At 38.0% G+C, this 20295-nt stretch overlaps 1 protein-coding gene across 11 annotated transcripts in view; it reads left to right on the forward strand.

The window, feature by feature from the left end:
* The first annotated feature begins 835 nt into the window (after positions 1-835).
* Ythdf3 (YTH N(6)-methyladenosine RNA binding protein 3) overlaps positions 836-20295 on the forward strand; it is a 35552-nt gene continuing 16092 nt past the window's right edge. Inside the window, exons 1-7 of one of the 11 annotated variants that reach the window (XM_013009313.1) lie at positions 863-1186; positions 1700-1724; positions 3102-3169; positions 5328-5473; positions 8212-8297; positions 10710-10763; positions 18211-19809. In XM_013009313.1, the coding sequence (XP_012864767.1) occupies positions 5416-5473; positions 8212-8297; positions 10710-10763; positions 18211-19809 (1797 nt within the window). In that variant the 5' untranslated portion in view covers positions 863-1186; positions 1700-1724; positions 3102-3169; positions 5328-5415. Of the gene's footprint in view, positions 1187-1463; positions 1586-1699; positions 1725-3101; positions 3170-5327; positions 5474-8211; positions 8298-10709; positions 10764-18210; positions 19810-20295 lie in introns of those variants that run through there. The other 10 variants (XM_013009315.1, XM_013009314.1, XM_013009318.1 and 7 more) reach the window with 10 other exon arrangements.

Here is a 20295-nt window from a genome sequence, read left to right on the forward strand (position 1 = left end):
TTTTTTTTTTTTGCTTTTATCACAAAAAAAGTGTTAATTAAAAATGTCACGTTACCCAGCAGGCTGAGATACAAGGATCTAGGATGCCTAGAAAGCCGGAAGTCGAGCTGTGGCTCGAGTGGCAGAGTGCAGGTCTCGAGCAGAGTTCGGAGCAGCGTCCAGGCCCTGGGCTGAAGCCCCAGCGTCTCCTTCTCGCTCCCTCGCGCGCACACACGGGCATCACAGTGATGCATGTGTTTTCTTTGGGTGTTGCCCGCTTAGGAAGGTAACATTTCTACTTTTTTATTAGATCGTTTAACTTTCCTTCCTTGCACGTCTAAACACCACCGGCGCGCGAAGGAGAGGGAACAGCACAAAGGCGAGCGCGCAGATCCGGGGAGAGAACGGACTTCCGAGGCCGACGATGCTCGCGGACGTCCGGGGAGCGCGGGCCGAAGCGCACGGCTGGCGCCCCCTTTTAACCGCATCGGTGCCGGCTCCAACCCAGCCACTTTCGGGACAGCCCGGCCACGGTGGCCCCCCAGGCGGCTGAGTCACTCAGCGGCCCACGCCGCCTCTCTTCCCGCGTTCAGCCTTTACCGAGCTCGCCCATCCCAGCCCACGGTGGCTTCCTACCCCAATGTGGGGTGGAAAGCGCCCTGACTGCCCTTCCAACGCCGCCGCTCCGCGCGGGCCCTGCAAGGCAGCCACGGACCCCAGAGCCAGAGCGGGCGCGCGCAGGGAGGCTCGCGCATGCCCACCAGGGCGCAAGCGCCCCGGGTCCACAAACCCTGGCGTCTCCGGTGACGTGGCGACGCGGGGGGCGGAGCCAAGATCTGTGGCGCGAGGGAGGGGGAGGAAGAGCGAGGTGAGCGCGGACGTCAGAGTGGAGAGCGGAAGGTCAGCGAGGCTCGGAGCGGAAGTGAGACTCAGGAGTCTGTCCGCCATTGTGGACCCGAGAAGCGGAGAGCAAGAAGGGGGAAGAGGAACGTGCAAGCGGAAAAGACGGGCCCTTTCCGCCGACTCCCGTGCGCGAGGCCCGCTTTTCTCTCTCTCTCAGCGAACGGCTGCAGAGGCGGCCGCGGGAACAATCATTCGCCGAGGGCGGCAGCCGACTGCTGTGAGTGCACGGGGAGAGGCCCAGGCGGCGGCGGCGGCGGCTCCTCTCGGGTTGCGGTGAAGAATGTCAGCCACTAGCGTGGATCAGGTGAGGGAGCCGAGGCCCCAGGCTCGGCGGAGGCCTGAGCCCCGGAGCTCCACCCTCGCGCGGAGCTCCGGCTCCTCCCCGCCGTCTCCGCCGCCGCCGCCGCCGCCGCCGGCCCCGTAACGGTGCCCGCCCAGGAGCGCAAGTTGCTGTGGTCCTGCCGCCGGGGCCGGGCCCGGGCCTGGGCCAGGCCGAGCCTGCGCTGTGTCCGGAGCCCTCGGGCAGGGGGCCGCGGGGCGGGCGGGCGGGGTTCCGCCGGAGGTGAGACAGCCCGATCCTGGGGTCCATCCCCAGACGGCAGCTCGGGGCTGGGACCCCAACACTCCCGCACGCGAAATGCGTAGGGCGGTGGGAGGCTTGGCGCTGGAGGTGGTTGGAATATTGGAGGCGGCGGAAGATATGGTGGGTCTTATTCCTCCTACGCGGATTGTTTAAAATAACTTGGCTTTGGTAATGTCTTTGATTAACAGACTTTTTTTTTCCCTTCTGTTTACCGCACCCGGCGTCTTGCTACAGAGACCTAAAGGGCAAGGAAATAAAGGTGAGCTTGGACGTACATACATATATACATATATATGTACATATACATATATATGTGTGTACATACATATATTTATAGTACTTTTCAATGTTGCTCTCATGTTGCCTTTAAATTATGTCAAGTTATTTTTTTCCCTTTTTTTTTTCTTAAGAAAAATACAGGATTCGAAAAACATCCCTCAAGGCTAAGACATCAAAACTTGGGGGTAGTTTCTGGCTTTGAAGTTTCTTTTAGGGAAACCAAAGTAGTAGAAGAAACTGCTTTCTTCGTTGTATTACTTCGTTCAAGGAGATATTATTGTTAATGTAGTGGTATATTTTTAGTTTTTCAATTTATTTGTGTTATATAACTTTCACGAGTATAGTCCATATGTATCCATTAAGTGTGTTTCCCAAGTGGACATTTTATTTGCCATGTTGTTATTGCATTGACACTTTTGGAATTCACATAATGTCCCGTGTCACATTAATGAAGATCAGGCTGTTAATTGTGGATTCCTAAGTCAGTTGCAAGGAGGCCACTCTGGAGGGAACTCAACAAGCATGTTGTCTTGCTAAATAGCTCTGCTTGCAAGGTGTGACTCAATCTGGCATTTTACAGAGGGCCCAGAAGGAAATCATTTATGAGATTTTCTACTAGGATTATATGATTTACTCTTTAGTAAAAGTGCTAAACCTATAACATTGTAAAACATAATTGTGGTTTTTACTTATTAATATGGAAAAATGTCAGCTGACTGAAACATGACAATCATGTGACATTAGTAACTGTAGAACAATAACTGCCTTCTTGGGATAGTGCCAATTAAATAACATTAGAGTGTATTATGTATTTATAAAGTTTTGAAATAGGGTTTAAATGACACTGAATAAAAAGATACTTCCTGTTTTTTTAAAATTTCAGTAACTATTACTTAGAAAGTGAGATAGCTTTTTAGATGTAAGTTTAACATGTTTCTTGGTTTTCTTTAAATTCTTCTTAAGAGTTTTAGTTAGGAATTAGCCAATTTGAAAAGAAATAGGTTCTCTTTACACAGATTGATCTCCTATAATTTTGTACTACATTTTATATAAGAACTTGTACTTGCTAGATACTATGGCATTACATAATGCAAAAATTCATTGCATTAATTAGAGATGTTTTTTTTCAATACCTACACTTTGAAATTTTAGTATTTCAGTTTTATTTTTAAAATCGTTTTCTATATTGTAAGAATAAATCTTAGGGGTGTTACTTTTTAAAAATTTTGTAAAACTTCTAAATTTAAAAGGAGTGCTCCATTAACTATTTTGCTAGTATGTCCATAGGAAGTATTTAGATATGGAGATATGTTAAATGTGTGGTCATTATTCCCTAGCATAAATTATTTTATCCTAGATCTATGGGGAAGTGGCACTTTGCAAGGCTATTTGAAATGCTAAGTGTCTTGTGTTACCTGCTCTAAGGTAAGTACACAAATTCTGTAAAATACTTGTTCGGTAAAGCTAATAGATCATCTAAGTGTTCTAAGTCCTATGAGTTTGACTTATTATAAGATCATTTCATTTAGTTTTTGACCTAGTGATCTATTTGATATAGACCAAAATTCCATGTAAATTACATTATATCATAATGGCTGATATTACAGATGTAAATTAGCTACAAATTAAATCACATATTAACAAATATTTTGGATCTTTATAAAATATAATCTATCAGTATTTTCTCTCCTTTTGTTTAGTTCATAATTTGATCCAAGGATAAGATAATGGACTTGGAGTTTTTGGGGTCTTGAATTATAACACTAGCTACTGATTTCCAAGAGAGTTTGAACACTTTTGTTACAATCTCCCCTCTAGAAAGTTTTATTAGCCTTTAATCCTATTGTGAAGAGGATTGTTGTAATTACAGTGATGTATTGTTTTAGTAGCCATTGTAGTTGCTGGATTTCTTCCTCACTTTCTGAGGAGGAAAAAAGCTACTGTTCTGAAAGTATTAGTAATGTAAGTTGCTTTAAAGCATTAGATGCTACAAGTGCACAAATACACCATCTGTTATTGGTATTTGTATGCCTTTGAAGGGAAGAAGAATTACAAGGCCAGGTCTGAGCCAGCAGTGACTTAATACAAGTAGCTGTGTGTATATGAGCAAAACTCTGCCTTAGCTGACTTGATGTTCAAGTTAGTGAAATTATTTTGCAGTATTTGTGGTTACTTTCATTCATCAGAAAGCATAGCTATTTTCTTGATTTACAACTTTCATATTCTCAGTTTTAGTCTTAAGTTCAAAACTTAGTAAGCTTTCTAAGAGTGCATGTCCTCGAGAAGATGGTGGCACTTAAAGCATTATCATTTTCAGGTGACTTATTGTAATTTCACAGATGACTTTTCTCAATTACCTTCAGCTGACACCTGTCTTTAGTGTCTTTGATTTTTCTTATATCCTTATTTAATGTACTGAAGGAATGAAAAAAGATTCTTTTTGTTTTTTGATGGTATTGGGGTTTTAACTTAGGGCCTTGAACTTGCTGAGCAGGTTTATACCACATGAGCCACAACTGTAGCCCTTTATTTCCTGGAGAATTTTGGATTCAGCCCTTTTTTTGCAGTAGCATTTTGATTTTTGCCTTGGCCAGCCTGGGCCTGCAGAGTTGGGATGACAGTGTTCCCAGCTTTATTGGTTGATATGGGGGAAGGGGTATCTTGTCAACTTGCTCTGGCTGGCTTGAACCTCAGTACTTCTGATTCCTCCCAAGTACCTGAAAGTGCAGATAAACCACTGTACCTGATACTAAAAAGAATTTTTTCAAGTTTTTCATCTTTAGTAATATTGAAAGTTTTCAATTCAGCACATTATATTAGATGTACATTTCATCAGCGTCACCCCTTTCATCATTTTTCATCTATTCCCACCTCTTCCATCCGCGCAAGTATCCCAGTTCCATTTTCACATAGGAACATTGATTATTATTTATGTATTTGCCTACCACCAAAAGGAATTTTTTAATGGCCTTTAAATTGTTCTAAAGTGTCTTTACTAAGACAAAAATACTCTTGAAGTATGATTAATAGTTGAGTCTAACAGAATGTCCTTATGTGAAATATCAACTCTATTATACTTGGTAAAGATAGTACCAGAGAATAGTTGTAACTTAAGAGTATCTGTTGGTCCATAATTTTATAATGACATTATATTACTTTTTTGAAAAGTAGAAAGTTTGCTTGCTAGAAGAAAATTGTGCTGTACCTTCAGTTGTAAGCACTATGGATGCAAGGGTCACATGCTTTCCTAGGTTTCCATGCCTATGTTCTCCTGTCCCTTAAGTTTATAAGAAGAAATATTGGAAAAGACAATATTATTTCCTTCCCCTCCTAACGGAAGGACCATGTTCTGCATCATTTTGCACTTTACAAGAATTAGGTTGAATTTAAATAAGTTTCAATGTTTGAGAAAAGTAGCTGAAAATGCCTTATATTTTGGCAATATTGTTTTATCTTTTCTCTATCTTCCCCCCCAATAATTTCAAAGCTCTTTCCTATAATTTTAGGCTTCATTTTATTAATAATCCTCACAACATTCCTCTAAGGAGATAGAGGGTATATGGTATTGTCGCTGTTTTTATAGGTGGGAAAACATGATGCACACATCTGTTGACTTTCCTAACTTGATGTAGTCAGGACCAGAACAAAGAATCACCTGGCTTCTAAGGCCCATGTTCTATCTTGATTTGACTCTGTTTCATAGAGCAGAGGGAACAGGCGAAGAATCATGTAAGTCATCTGTTCTTTTTTCCCCTGAAGAACTTTTATGGACTGTGGAACTGGATTGGATTTCATTACTATCTAATATTTTCAGTCTCCAAAACATTAGATTGTCATTAAATAACATTCAGACACTAAAGTCTTCATATATCAGTTAAAGTTTTTAAAGAAAGGTATTCTGAAACTCAAGGGCTAGTTTGTATCTTACTTGAGAAGTCTGTTAATTAGGTACTTTTTTAATGTATCAGCAATATTGTCAAGATATTTGAGAATTTATATGAAAGTTGTAACTTCAAAATTATTGGCTGTTTTTATAAATATATAGTGTCCAATACTGAGGATTTTTTTTTCTAGGAGTAAAAAGTCCATGCATCATTGCCTTTGGTACAGGAGTAGTAAAACCTAGTGGGTAAAAACAAATGTCTTGAACTGCAATGATTAGGCCCAGGCTTAAAATGTCACTGGATGCGTATCCTAAGGCACCCTCTTTATTTGTGTGTGTGTGTGTGTATATAAATTCTGGAAGACATGTTTAGTTCAACCCTAACTCCAATGCAGAGCTTATCAAATACAATTAAACTACAATGGAATCAGGATCAAGCTGACCAGTTCAGGTGGCTCCAGAGGGAGGGATCATGAAGTATCAAAAAGTCTACTTTGAAGACTTATCAGTACTATTGCTCATTGCCTAGCAAAGCATTAGGGGTTGCGTATATCTTTGTCACTGTTAACCAGTAATTTTTAGGTGATGAAACTGGTGGCAAAATTAGAGAAAGTGAAGGTGTTACAAATGCTACAAAGAAACACACCACTTAAAAAACTTCCACCTCCATTTTTTAAAATACTATGGCATTGTAATTTTCAACAGTAAATATTTAAATATTGAATAGCTTTTTTAAAGATTGACATTTCTCAGAAACTTGAGCTTTTCTCATATTTCAGTAGTACATTTACATAGTGCTACCATATCAAATTTAGCTTAGTAATACTTAACCTGCTTTTATATTATTGCTTCATATTTAGTACTGTTTGGATCTTAGTTTTAGTGTAATACTTTCCAAGATTACTGAATATTGTCATTTAATACTGAAATGACATGAATAGCCTCCATGAACAGACTAGTCATCAGAGAGTTAGAGGGATTAGGTCACTACTGGAAGTTCCCTGTCTTTGTGATGAATTTGGAATTTAAAACAGGACTTTTGTATTCTGTACTCTGAGGTATTCTGAGATGTATTTTGAATAACTTTGTATGTAGAACATTTATAGATATGACCTCTAAACAAAAGTGTGCCATTCTAAATTACTTTTGACTTATTTTTTCTTGTGTCTCAGGAGTAATCATGGTTATCTTTGCTTTGTTCTCACTGTGCTTTCATAGGAGTCTTGCTTACTTGTCTCAGGGCCTTTGTGCATTCTAAACATGTTCTTCCTGCATGCTTGTACTTTTTGGTTTAGAAGTAAGGCCTTTGTTTTGCTTTTAGAGATAATGTCTTACTGTTTGGCATAGTTTTGCCCAAAACTCATTGTATCTCAGGTTGGACTAAACTTGATCATTCACCTGAGTCAGCTACTTCCCATGTGCTGGGATTACAGGAATGTACTACTATGCTTACCCTAAGTGACTTTTTTTTGCTTTTGGTTTTTGTTTTGCTTTTTTTTTGGGGGGGGTGCTGGTCCTGAGGCTTGAACCCAGGGCCTGGGCACTGTCGCTGAGCTTTTAGGCCACAATGTCATTTCTGGCCTTGAAGAGTCTTGCTATTGAAGAGTCTCAGACTTTCTCTGCCTAAGCTGGCAATTCTCAGGTCTCAGCCTCCTGAGTAGCTAGGATTACAGGGTTGTGTCACCTACACTCAGCAAGGCACTTGTTTAATTTATATTTTTCAACTGTTTACTTATTTCAGTAGTTTTTTTGGTCAATCGTGGGGCTTGAACTCTGGGCCTGGGTGCTCTCCTTCAGCTCTTCAGCTCAAGGCTAGCACCCTACCACTTGAGCTACAGCGCCACTTCCAGTTTTCTGAGTGGTTTATTGGAGATAAGTCTCTTGCCCTTTCCTGCCCAGTCTGGCTTTGAACCATGATCCTCAGATCTCAGCCTCCTGAGTAGATAGGATTACAGGCATGAGCTACCGGTGCCTGGCCTCAATATTCTTTAAAAGGAATCTTAGCTACATTCTTTGGAGGTGTTGAAGACATTTACTGGAATGTAAGATACAGATTATTTCAAGGCCAGACATACTGTATAATGTCAGAACTTTGGATGCTGAGGCATTAGGATCTGGAGTTTTAGACCAGCCTGACCTACCTAGTAAGACCATGTCTTGAAAAATGTAATTATTTAATTCCTTATTTACTTTTATCAGATTAATAGATTTTAATAAAGGCAGAAAACCTTTAGAAATCTGGTGTCTACAACAGTATTTGAATAGCTATTTTCAATCTAAATAAAACTTAGGGAACCTTATTATAGGGGAACCAACATTATTACATAACCACAATATTGAAATTGGGCATATTTTAAGTTTTGATAAGGGGGCATATGTATATAGCTTTTGTTTATATAATCTTGGGATGTATACTACAGAATTTCCTAGTTTTCTGTGACAAATGTCTAAAATTAAATTAAGCCTTAATAAAGTACTTCTGTGAATAAACCCTTTATAATTCTTTTTGAGTTGACTTGAAAAGTATAAAAATATTAGGCTGTATTGTGACAGTTACAACAACTAATGCAAATATGTTTTTTAGTTTCAGTACAAAATGGTTCGATTCATCAAAAAGATGCTGTAAATGACGATGATTTTGAGCCATACTTAAGTAGCCAGACAAATCAGGTAAGTCTTCTGATCGTTTTAGATTTTAGGAAGTTCAACTTCAGTATTCACCTCCTTTTTAGTTATTCAATTCCTTTTTAGTTATTCAATTCCTTTTTAGTTATTCAATTCAATGAGTGAATTAATTTAGTTGTGGGTTTATGGGCCAGGAGAGTTTTCCTTAGAGATGATAGGTAACTGAAACTAGGCTATAAAATATAAATATATGCAGATGAGAATTATTTTTGTATGTTATGGTTAGATTTTTTTGAATGTTGAAATAGTTTAATTTTTTATTACCGCTGTATCTTTGTAATAAAAACCAAATAGGCTTAGTTAGGCTTGAACTCTGGTCTGGCACTATCCCTAAGCTTCTTTTGCTCAAGATTAGCACTCTGCCACTTGAGCCACAGCATCCCTTCCAGCTTTTTCTGTGATTTAATTGGAGATAAGAGTCGCAACACTTCCCTGCCTGCCTGGGCTGGCTTTGAACCTCAATCCTCAGATCTCAGCCTTCTGAGTAGCTAGGATTATAGGCATGACCACCAGTGCTTGGCTAGTATTTTCTTTTTATGAGGCATTTCAATTTGAATTTCACTGGAAATTACCTCAGATGGGGTTGAGATATAACTCAGTGTTAGAACACTTCTGTAACAGGCATGAAGCTCTGAGTTCACACTCTGATGCTGCCAAGAAAACAAGACTGGTGGGGGTTGAAGAAGAGTGACAGAAGTGAATCTGATCAAGGAACATTATTTGCATATGTGAACATGTTAAAGTGAAACACTCATACACAACAAATTTGTGCTCATAAAAAATGTAGAGGAAAATTACAAGTTTTGGGCTGAGGGCATTTCCCATGTGGTAGACCACTTGCCCAGCAAGTGAGAAGCTGTGAGTACAATCCTCACTATGAACAAAAAGGAAAAAACACTGCAGGTTTAAATACAGCTTGGTAGTGTTAAAAATAGAATTATAAAGATTGTGTGAACACTTTGTGGGGGCATGGAGATTCATCAGATTATTAATAGCTGGTAGTTTTTAGGGTTTTTTTTTGAGGGGGCAAAGGACTGTTAGGGGAACATTACACCTCTGAGGTATACTTTTAACCCCTAGTTTCTTTTTTGCTATATTTTATTTTTTCATTCTTGTAGATTATACTCAGAACCCAAGGTATTGTCCTTGAGCTTTTTTGTGCAAGGCTCCTGCTCTACTAAAGCCATAGCTCACTTTCTGGCTTTTTGCTGATTAAGTGGAGATCAGAATTTCACAAACTTTCCTGCCTGGCTGGCTTCAAAGTGGGCTCTTCAGATCTCAGCCTTCAGAGTAGCTTGGATTACAGGCATAAGGCACTTGTGTCTGGCTACCTAGTGGTTTTAAAGATGTGTATATTAACTTAATTTAAACATTAGAAAACAGCAAAAAAATGGTATTGGGTATCAGTAAATTATTCATCATTTCTGTTACTAAAAATACATCATGGTACAGATTTTAAAACATTTCTTTTTAAAACCAATTTCTTTTTAATGAAACTTGTTGCTTTTGTTTTCCCTAAAAAATGATTTGTGGAAAATATAAAATTTTTGTCCTAGATTCTTAAGACAATGAATATTAACAGAATTTATCTGCACAGTTAAAAGTTTGAAAAAACTAGTTTTCAGTTTGTGGATTGTGTTATTACTTTTTGTGTTATAGAAAGCTGTAATTGTGTTCAGCTTCATCTTGGCCATTTGTTCAGCCACATGTTCCCTTCTGCTAATCTATATTCCTAGAATATATTGGAGAGGACTGTATAAGTCAGAAGAAATTAAAACTGGTGGTAGAATCTGCAAAAGTATAGTCTTGAAAGGATGGAAACAATTGATTTCTTATTTATGTGTTCTAAATTTTATGCCCATAGTAATAAATTTATGCTTTTACCTAAAAGTTATGAAAGGTTATATCTAAGAAGGTAGAGAAAGGTCATTTGTAAAATGTGAAATTTTAAATATATGTACATTTAAAAATATTTTGGCTCTTATAGTAATCTCAGTTAACATCTCTTACGTCAGTGTTTGCTAAATTTTTTTTTGAGGAATTCTAATATTAAAGGTATAGTACCTGTTCCTCTTAAACCGTTTCTATGTTCATATTAAACAGTTGGGTCTTTTTTTAACTATTTGGTTTCAGACTTTATATTAGGAGATGCATTTAAACATGAGTTTGAATGAATTCTGAGAAGATATAATATGAAATTTCTTTGACTTGTTCGAACTCTTAGAAATTATACATGGACTATAAAAGACATTTGGGAATTACTACCTGAAAGAATTGTCTTATTGTTTTATTTGGTAACAGATTCTTTACATTTCTTCATTATTTGTCACAAGGACTTAAAATGGTTTTTGTCACAAGAAAAGTTTTTGTCAGAAGAGTTTTTGTTATTCTGCACAGGCGTTTCAGGAACTGCCTAGGGGAGACCACAGGAAGGATTCCTTGATCCCATGGGTATGGTAACCCTCTGCTTTTTATCTGTTTTTACATACTAGAATTCTTCATCAGATCTTTTTTCTGTGAAAGAGTTTTTAAAGTGTGCTAGAAATAATATTCATTATTATTATTATTTTTTGTGTTACTAGGGTTTGGACTCTAGATTTTGCACCTGCTAGGCAGGCATTATAACTTGACTCAGCTTTTTTTTTTTTTGCTTTAGTTATTTTTAGGTAGCATCTTTCATTTTTGCCTAGTGTTGACTCAAATTGTGGACCTCCTGTAGATGGAGCCAAAGTATGCTACCATACCTGACTTGTTGCTTGAGATGAGGTCTTGAAAACTTTTTGCCCTGGCTTACTTCTACCTATGATCTCCCAATCCAAAGTAGCTGGGATTACAGGTTTAAGCCTCTGTACCTGGCCCATTATTAAAACTTTTAATGAGTGTGTTGAGAATTGAAATCAGGGCCTTCTGCATTGCTAAGCAGATAGTAACACTAGGTTATATCCCCAGAAAATCTTTTTAAAGATTGTAAAATCATTTACAAATGAAATCAGATGACTTTTTAAAATTCACACTGTTGTGTTTTATTTGAGATAAAAGTATAAAAGTTTTGGTGTAATATGTACAAATGGAAAAATATGAAATTTTAATTTTAATTGGTTTTAAAGGAAGTATTTCAGTAGGCCATGTTTTGTCTTTTCTTTTACTATTTTAGCAGTTGTCATTTCATGGTACCAAAATGTTGAAGAAGGCACGTTTATATGCTACAGAATGTTGAAAACTGGCTTTGTATAGAGAAACATGGGAAATTATCTGAAACTTCGATGACATGTTATAAAAATTTTGTTATCCATAGCTACCTAGCTAAAATGTAGAAATAAAAATGTAACTTTCCAAGGAGTATTAATAGCAAAATTTAGATATCTAGTATTTAAGTTTCCTTATGGCCCAAGTGGTTATTGGTATATGTTAAAGTTATGCAAATACGTAGTAATTTTTATACACTTGGTCAAATTGAAGTAATTCTTTTTTTTTGGTCCAGTCGTGGGGCCTGAACTCTGGGCCTGAGTGCTGTCCCTCAGCTCTTCAGCTCAAGGCTAGCGCTCTACCACTTGAGCCACAGCGCCACTTCCGGCTTTTTTCTTTTTGCTTATGTGGTGCTGAGGAATCTAACCCAGGGCCTCAGGCATGCAAGGCAAGCGCTCTACCACTGAGCCAACTTCCCAGCCCCTGAAGTAATTCTTTAATAAAATAAACTCAGGTGGATATGCACTGTGTTTTTGAAATTAAAGCCCTTCATCTGATTGTGAAGTAATAACCAACAAAACTAAGTCTTTGAGTAGAAAAGGTGTTTAATATCTGGCTAATGATTTAAATTATTTAGATTTAATTCATATCAAAGCTCAGGGCTGCTGTATAGCATACTTCTGTTACACAGCTATAACTTTTTTTTCTTCTTTGTTCCTTTGTACTGGGTATTGAACTGAGGGCATTCAGCATGGTAACCAGATGTTCTACATGGCTACATCCCCAGGCCCTATAGTTTTCAGCTTCTTAGTTTTTTTTGTTTTTGTGATTTATTTATTTATTACTTACTATTTTTTGTTGACCCTGGAGCTTGAACTAGGCCCTGGGCATTGTCCCTGAGCTCTTTTGCTCAAGGCTAGTGTCCTACCACTTTGAGCCATAGCTCCATTCTGGTTTTCTGGTAGTTAATTGGAGATAAGAAGCTCATCCTGCCTGGGCTGGCTTTGAACTGCAATCCTCAGATCTCAGCCTCTTGAGTAGCTAGGCTATGAACTTGACTTACTGGTGCCCTGACTGTTTTTGTAATTTTAAATGTCAGTCTTTCAATCTTATACTTTTTCTCTATAGTTCTTCTGAAGAATTTAGTGATTAAGAATTCAAAAACTCATGTTTCAGTTACCGTTGTTGAAGATACCAGGTAAACTGTAATAGCATACAGTTTTGGAGAATAAATATAAAGAGTTTGGTGAAATAAGCCTTACTGTATTTATTGGAGAATTATAAAGAATTCAGAAAGTAAAATAACATTTTAATTTTCTTTTCTGTTCTGCTATCACTATTCTTTTTTTTTTTGCTTTGAGCTTGAACTTAGTGCCTGGGTACTGTCCCTTAGCTTTTTTGCTCAAGGCTAGTGCTCTACCACTTGAGCCATGCTCCATTTCCTACATTTTTGGTGGTTAATTGGAGACAAGAGTTTCACAGACTTCCTGCTGGGCTGGTTTAGAATTCAGTTCTCAGATCTTAGGCTCCTGAGTAGCTAGGGTCAGTCATGGGGCTTGAACTCAGGGCCTGGGCGCTGTCCCTTAGCTCTTCACTGTACCACTTGAACCATAGTGCCACTTCCTGAAAGGCCTTATCATTTTATCAACAAAGAAAGAAATTAAATGATCTGATGAGATCACTGCTCTAGAAAGAATGTGAATTGAGCTCATCTTAGAGACTATTAAGTCATACTGTGACTTTCATGTTTGTAAAGGTTGAGATTATACCACCTACATTGTGAAAAGAATTTGAAGCAAGTTAGTATATAACTATAACTAGGTTTTTGATGTATGTGCTTGACACTATATTTCCCTTTTCTTTTTTTTTGGTCGGCCGTGGGGCTTGAACTCTGGGCCTGGGCGCTGTCCCTCAGCTCTTCAGCTCAAGGCGAGCGTTCTACCACTTGAGCTACAGTGCCACTTCTGGTTTTCTGGTGGTTTTATTGGAGCTCGGAGTCTCAGGGTGTCTCCTGCCGGGGCTGGCTTTGAACCACGATCCTCAGATCTCAGCCTCCTGAGTAGCTAGGATTACAGGCGTGAGCCACCAGCGCCCGGCTTTCCCTTTTCTTTTCATTTTTTTGTGGATCATGGGGCTTGAATTCAGTGGGTGCTGTCTCTGTGCTTTTTTGCTCAAGGCTGGTGCTCTACCACTTTGAGCCACAGCTCCACTTACAGTTTTCTGGATAATTGGAGATGAGTTTCACAGACTATCCTTCTGGGGCTGGCAGGAAATTCTCAGATCTCAGTCTCCTGAGTAGCTAGAATAGGGATGAGCCACCAATACAAAGCTATCTTACTCATTTCTTAAAAGCTGGTTGTTAAAAAATTTTCAAATGCAAAGAAAGAATTTTAAGTGAACACAGTGTATCTACTCAAGTTCTGCCATTGAACATTTTTTAATATCAACATACTTTTCTCATCCTTTTCTGTAATAATGTTTTTCTTTTATGCATTCATTGTGTGTGTCTCTGTGCACACCCACTTGCGCTCACTTAAAGGCTTAAACTCAAGGCCTGGATGCTTTCACTGAGCTTTTCCAGTTAAGGCTGGTGTTCTACCACTTGAGCCACAGCTCGATTTCTGGCTTTTTAATGGTTAATAATTGACTTTGCTGCTTAGGTTGGTGTAGAACCTTGATATTCAGATCTCAGCTTCCTGAGTAGCTAGCATTGTAGGTGTGAACCACTGGTGCTCTCTCTCTTTTACGCATTTCAAAGTAAGTTTCAGACTTGATACACTTGCATGTTAGTGAGTAATGTTACATATTTTATTGCTTTCAAAGTAAAATTTGCATAGGTAAAATGTATAAAATGTTCATTCAGTTGGTGACTAGACAGACGCATATATCAGGGATAGTCCTTGACAACATGTAGCTAGGGAAAAAAGTCCTTCATTTGTAAGCTTTCTCTTTGAGTTTAATTTTGTATTGGACTCAAGGGATATATATTGAACTATACTGTTTTGTAAACTGCAAGTTTCTTATAATTGCACAAAATTTATAGAGGTCAATATGATATGGATATAATGTGAAATAATTTACTGTAGGAGATAGTTTAGCATATTTTTGTAGAAAATATTTGAAATTTATTAGCAATTTTGTCCAGTGAATTTGGCACCATTACTCAAATTTTATAATACAGCTAAAAAATGAAAGCACTGTATTTCTCCTGATATCTTTTGATCGTTATCTCCCACTATAACTATCATTGGATTCTCTTTTTTCTGAGTCTGATTATTTTAGATGAAAATAAGTGATGTCTAACATCATATGTCTAACTGTGCCAAACTTTTTTACTTAGCATATTGTTATTTTAATTCCATGCACAAGCCGGGCGCTGGTGGCCTGTAATCCCAGGAGGCTATTTGAGGATAGCAGTTCAAAGCCATCCTGGGCAGGAGAGTCCCAGTTAACCACCAGAAAACTGGAGAGGCGTTGTGGCTTAAGTGGTCCAGAACTTGCTTTGAGCTGAAGAGCTCAGGTTTCAAGCCCCACGACTGACACCCCCCCCCCAAAAAAAAATTCCATATACATTCAATTTTTTTTCCTTTTGAATTTTGAGTACTGTATACCATGTTTTCTTTATCCATTCATCAGCTGGTGGATATTTAGGTAGATTACCTACCTGTTTTGTAATGAACTTCACAGGGAAAGCATCTCATCAGTGTACATATTTTACATTGTCAGTATTTATGCTGTAGGTAAAGAATATATGTACCTGTTGTACAAAAGTATGTTTAGTTTACCCATTGATTATCCAGTGCTTATTTTATTTTTACTTTTTTTTAAAAACAGATTTCACTATTGCCCAGGCTGATCTCAAACTCTAGGTGATCTTCCTGTCTCAGCTTCCCAAGTTTTGGGACTGTGGGCATGTACCTGGCTTATTGTACCATTTTTATATTTACATATCAGTATCGTTTTTCCTCTATTTTAATTAGCTCTTTTGAATGTGTTTCAAGAAGCATATCTTTAAAAGACCTCAGAGAATAGCTCAAATGGTAGAGCACCAGCCTTGAGTGAAAGCCAAGTGAGAGCAGAGTGCAAAGCCTTGAGTTCAAGCTCTAGTACTGGCGGCAACAACAGAAAAGACCTAGTAAGATTTCACTTACTGAACAATTTCCAAATACTAAATAAATATATTAGATGTAAATTATCTGTCATTAGACGAGCTAAAAACTCAGACGAGCTAAAAAGTCGAATTAAGTTTTGAATTCCTTTCTGTCATCAGTGAATAGAAATTTTCTTCCTCTTCCCTACCAAAGTAAATTCCTCTCATTGATATTCTATTTTGGTGGTAATTAAAAAGACATCTATCTTAACATTGAGCAAAGCATACATTAAAATCCAGTGTTTATATATTGAACTCCCTGTAGGCTTCTCTTTTATATGTCTTTAAATGTAATACTATTTTTGTACTGGTGCTACTATTGTACTGGTTTACTTCATATGAATATTGTCAATTTTCTGTGTATACATATCCAGTAACTGTTTATAATTCAATAGAGCTCACAAATGGTGTACAACTAGGTTGAATGTAACACATGAATTTACAGATTTGAAAAAATATATTTAAGTAAAATTATTTAATATGAAGTGTATTTGAAAATTTTCTTCATTTTTATTTTTCTTTAAACAGTAAACAAGGTTTAGATTTTTTTTTAAGTGAATCCCCCCCCCCCCCCAGGGTTGCTAGATTTGTTAGTTTAAATGTAATCTCTGAGTCAGGTGCTGGTGTCTCACACCTATAATCCTAGCTATCAGGAAGCTGAGATCTGAGAATCATGGTTCAAAGCTAGCCCAAGCAGACACATCTGACTGACTCTTACCTCCCATTAACCAGAGAAAAGCCAGACATGGAGCTAAGTCTCAAGTGGTATAAAGAGCTAGCCTTAAGTGAGAAAGCTAAGCAGGTGCAAGTCTTACACATGGAAAGAAAGAAAATATAGACTCAGTGCTATAGTTATTTTAACTTTAGAGAATTGGATCATTTAGAAAGATAAATTAGTTTTCTCAAATAGAGTAGACTATTGCAAAAAAATCAGAATGTTTTAAGTAGTGTATAATGTTATGTTACATTTATATTGATACACTGTTTTTGAGCTCAGTGCTATATCACTGAGCAACATCCTCAGTTTCTGATATATACATAGTTTTTTGGACAAAGTAGCCCCAGAATTCCAAGAATATAACAGAGCAAACAGAAATTGGGTTAAGAACTTTATTCCTGGGAACTTAGAATGTTTTATGTTAAGCAATTGGCCTTAATGGTGTTGGCCCTTGTTTAGGCTACTAATCGTTTTTAATTATTATTAGTGGTAGTAATAGTACATTTGGTGTCTTTAACATTTGGGGCTTTAACTCAGGCCCTGGCTACCTTCTCTGAGCTCCTTTTGCTCAAGGCTAGTGCTCTGATCACTTGAGCCTTAGCACTACTTCCAGCTTTCTCTGTGATTAATTTGAGATTAGACTTTCACGGTCTTTACTGCCAGAGCTGTAAAGAACCGTGATCCTCAGATCTCAGCCTCCTGAGTAGATAGGATTATAGGCATGAGCTTCCAGCGCTTGTCTTGTTATATATTGTATAAATTCTACAAATTCTTAAGATCCTCCCAGACTCAAAGGTCATACCTAAAGCAAAAATTGAAAACTCTTGTCAAGTTTTTATTTGACATAAAGCATTTGTAAGAGATGTTCTTAAAATATTTTATATTTTTACATTGGCTTCTAGCAAATTTGAGTGTTTTCAATTGTAGAAGTAATGGGATTGGTGTCTTGACTTTTGGCAAATTAGTAAATGCATGATTACTTAGTATTTAAAATGGACTTACCCATTTCTAAATTTAAGAACTTACAATAAGCCAGTTTTATTGCATAAACTTTTATTGCATAAAATTTGGGAAGTAGAGGACATTGTAAAAGTTTATCTTTTAACCTTAAGAAGTTAAGATAAGAGTTTTGTTTTACTTTTCAAAGTGAAGACAGTAAAAATAAAAATCTTGGGTCATTAACTAACATTTAAACTAACTACCAGTGTAATCTTGAATCTCTTTTTTTTTCTTCTCAAAATGTGGCTCTTCATTTTATTTTGTCCAAAACACATTTTTTAAATCTTTGAACCATCATATAAACTGGTATTTAATTTCATTTGACATAGTTCTCAGCTTTATTTAGGTTTTAAACGTAATGTTTTAATATATCGTTTACTTAAAGCAGACTGACTTAATTACATTGAATGCCTGTGAAGTTTATGAATATGCTTCTTGTAGAAATTTCAGTATTTTAAAACTGACAGAGCATTTGACCCTTCAAACAAAAATAATCCCTTTTCCATTCCTAACCTTTATAGTAATTTTGTAGCAGTTTTGTAAAAATATATTCATTTGCAGCTGGGTACATTAGTTTATGCCTGTAATCCCAGCACTTGGAGGTTTGAGGAATGAAGATCATGAGTTCAAGGTGAGCCTGAGCTATGTATCAAGACCCTGTCTCAAAACAACACCAACAATAAAATACTAAAAACTTTTTGGCTTATACAGTTGGATTTAGAATTTTAATTTTATAGTTGAAAATACATCTCTTTTTCATTTATTTAAGCTTTGATTTTAATCTTTCACATATCTTTTTCTTTCCTTAGGACATTTCCTACTGATTGTGATCTTCTGTTTTTCAGAGTAACAGCTATCCACCAATGTCAGATCCATATATGCCTAGTTACTATGCTCCATCCATTGGATTTCCATATTCATTGGGAGAAGCAGCATGGTCCACGGCTGGAGATCAGCCTATGCCATATCTGACAACATATGGACAAATGAGTAATGGAGAGCATCATTATATACCAGATGGTGTTTTTAGTCAACCTGGGGCATTAGGCAATACCCCTCCATTTCTTGGTCAACATGGATTTAACTTTTTTCCTGGTAATGCTGATTTCTCTACATGGGGGACAAGTGGATCTCAGGGACAATCAACACAAAGTTCTGCTTATAGTAGCAGTTATGGTTATCCACCTAGTTCTCTTGGGAGAGCTATTACTGATGGACAGGCTGGATTTGGCAATGATACTTTGAGTAAGGTACCTGGTATTAGCAGTATTGAGCAAGGCATGACTGGACTGAAAATTGGTGGTGACCTGACAGCTGCAGTGACAAAAACTGTAGGTACAGCCTTGAGCAGCACTGGTATGACTAGCATTGCAACCAACAGCGTGCCCCCAGTTAGCAGTGCAGCACCTAAACCGACCTCCTGGGCTGCCATTGCCAGAAAGCCTGCCAAGCCACAACCGAAACTTAAACCCAAGGGCAATGTGGGAATTGGGGGTCCTGCTGTGCCGCCACCTCCTATAAAACACAACATGAATATTGGAACTTGGGATGAAAAGGGGTCAGTGGTCAAGGCTCCACCAACCCAACCAGTTCTGCCTCCTCAAACTATAATCCAGCAGCCTCAGCCATTAATTCAACCACCACCATTGGTGCAAAGCCAACTGCCTCAACAGCAGCCTCAGCCACCACAACCACAGCAGCAACAAGGACCTCAGCCTCAGGCCCAGCCTCACCAAGTGCAGCCTCAACAGCAGCCGCTGCAGAATCGCTGGGTAGCTCCTCGGAACAGAGGGGCTGGCTTCAACCAGAACAATGGAGCAGGCAGTGAAAACTTTGGTTTAGGTGTAGTACCTGTCAGTGCTTCACCTTCTAGCTTAGAGGTGCATCCAGTGCTGGAAAAGCTAAAGGCCATAAACAACTATAATCCCAAAGACTTTGATTGGAACCTGAAGAATGGACGTGTGTTTATAATTAAAAGCTACTCTGAGGATGACATACATCGTTCTATTAAATACTCTATCTGGTGTAGTACTGAGCATGGTAATAAGCGTTTGGATGCAGCTTACCGATCCCTGAATGGTAAAGGCCCACTCTATTTACTCTTCAGTGTGAATGGCAGTGGACATTTTTGTGGAGTGGCTGAAATGAAGTCTGTTGTGGACTATAATGCATATGCTGGTGTCTGGTCTCAGGATAAGTGGAAGGGCAAATTTGAAGTTAAATGGATCTTTGTCAAAGATGTTCCTAATAACCAGTTACGGCATATTCGCTTAGAAAATAATGACAACAAACCAGTAACCAATTCAAGGGACACTCAAGAAGTACCCCTAGAAAAAGCAAAGCAAGTGCTTAAAATAATTGCTACTTTCAAGCATACCACCTCAATCTTTGATGATTTTGCACATTATGAGAAGCGTCAAGAAGAGGAGGAAGCCATGCGTAGGGTAAGGATACAGTAATTTTTCTGTGGATGAAATCATCTGTGGATGGGATACATTGAGGATGTACATTATTGCCTCATGGTGTTTCATAATTAAAGAACTTAATCAGTTGTCTTAAAAAATAACCCTAAAACCCTGTCTGCAGTCTGTCTGCATCATTTCCTCTTTTTTTCCTAAGGGTAGCCCTTAAAGTGAATTTGATTTTGCCTGTTCATGTTCTTCAAGTGGGGACAGTCATTGAGTCTTAGTGATTGATCAGAGATAATGAGTTGGACTTTTATTATTAAACTTATGTGAACTAGCTAGAGATTTTAATAACCATTTTTTTCCAGTGGTTCTAGAGATCAAACTCTTGCTTTGCATGTAGCCATATCTTCCAGTAACTGGTCTTAAAAAATAGGTTGTATCAGGAAATGTATTTGGAATTTTAACAGTTTTAAAAGAAATGTTTGACTTCATTTATATTTACAAGGATTTTTTTTTTTTTTT

This window comes from Dipodomys ordii, unplaced genomic scaffold, assembly GCF_000151885.1.
Source record: "Dipodomys ordii isolate 6190 unplaced genomic scaffold, Dord_2.0 Scaffold9, whole genome shotgun sequence".
Taxonomy (NCBI): Eukaryota; Metazoa; Chordata; class Mammalia; order Rodentia; family Heteromyidae; genus Dipodomys; species Dipodomys ordii.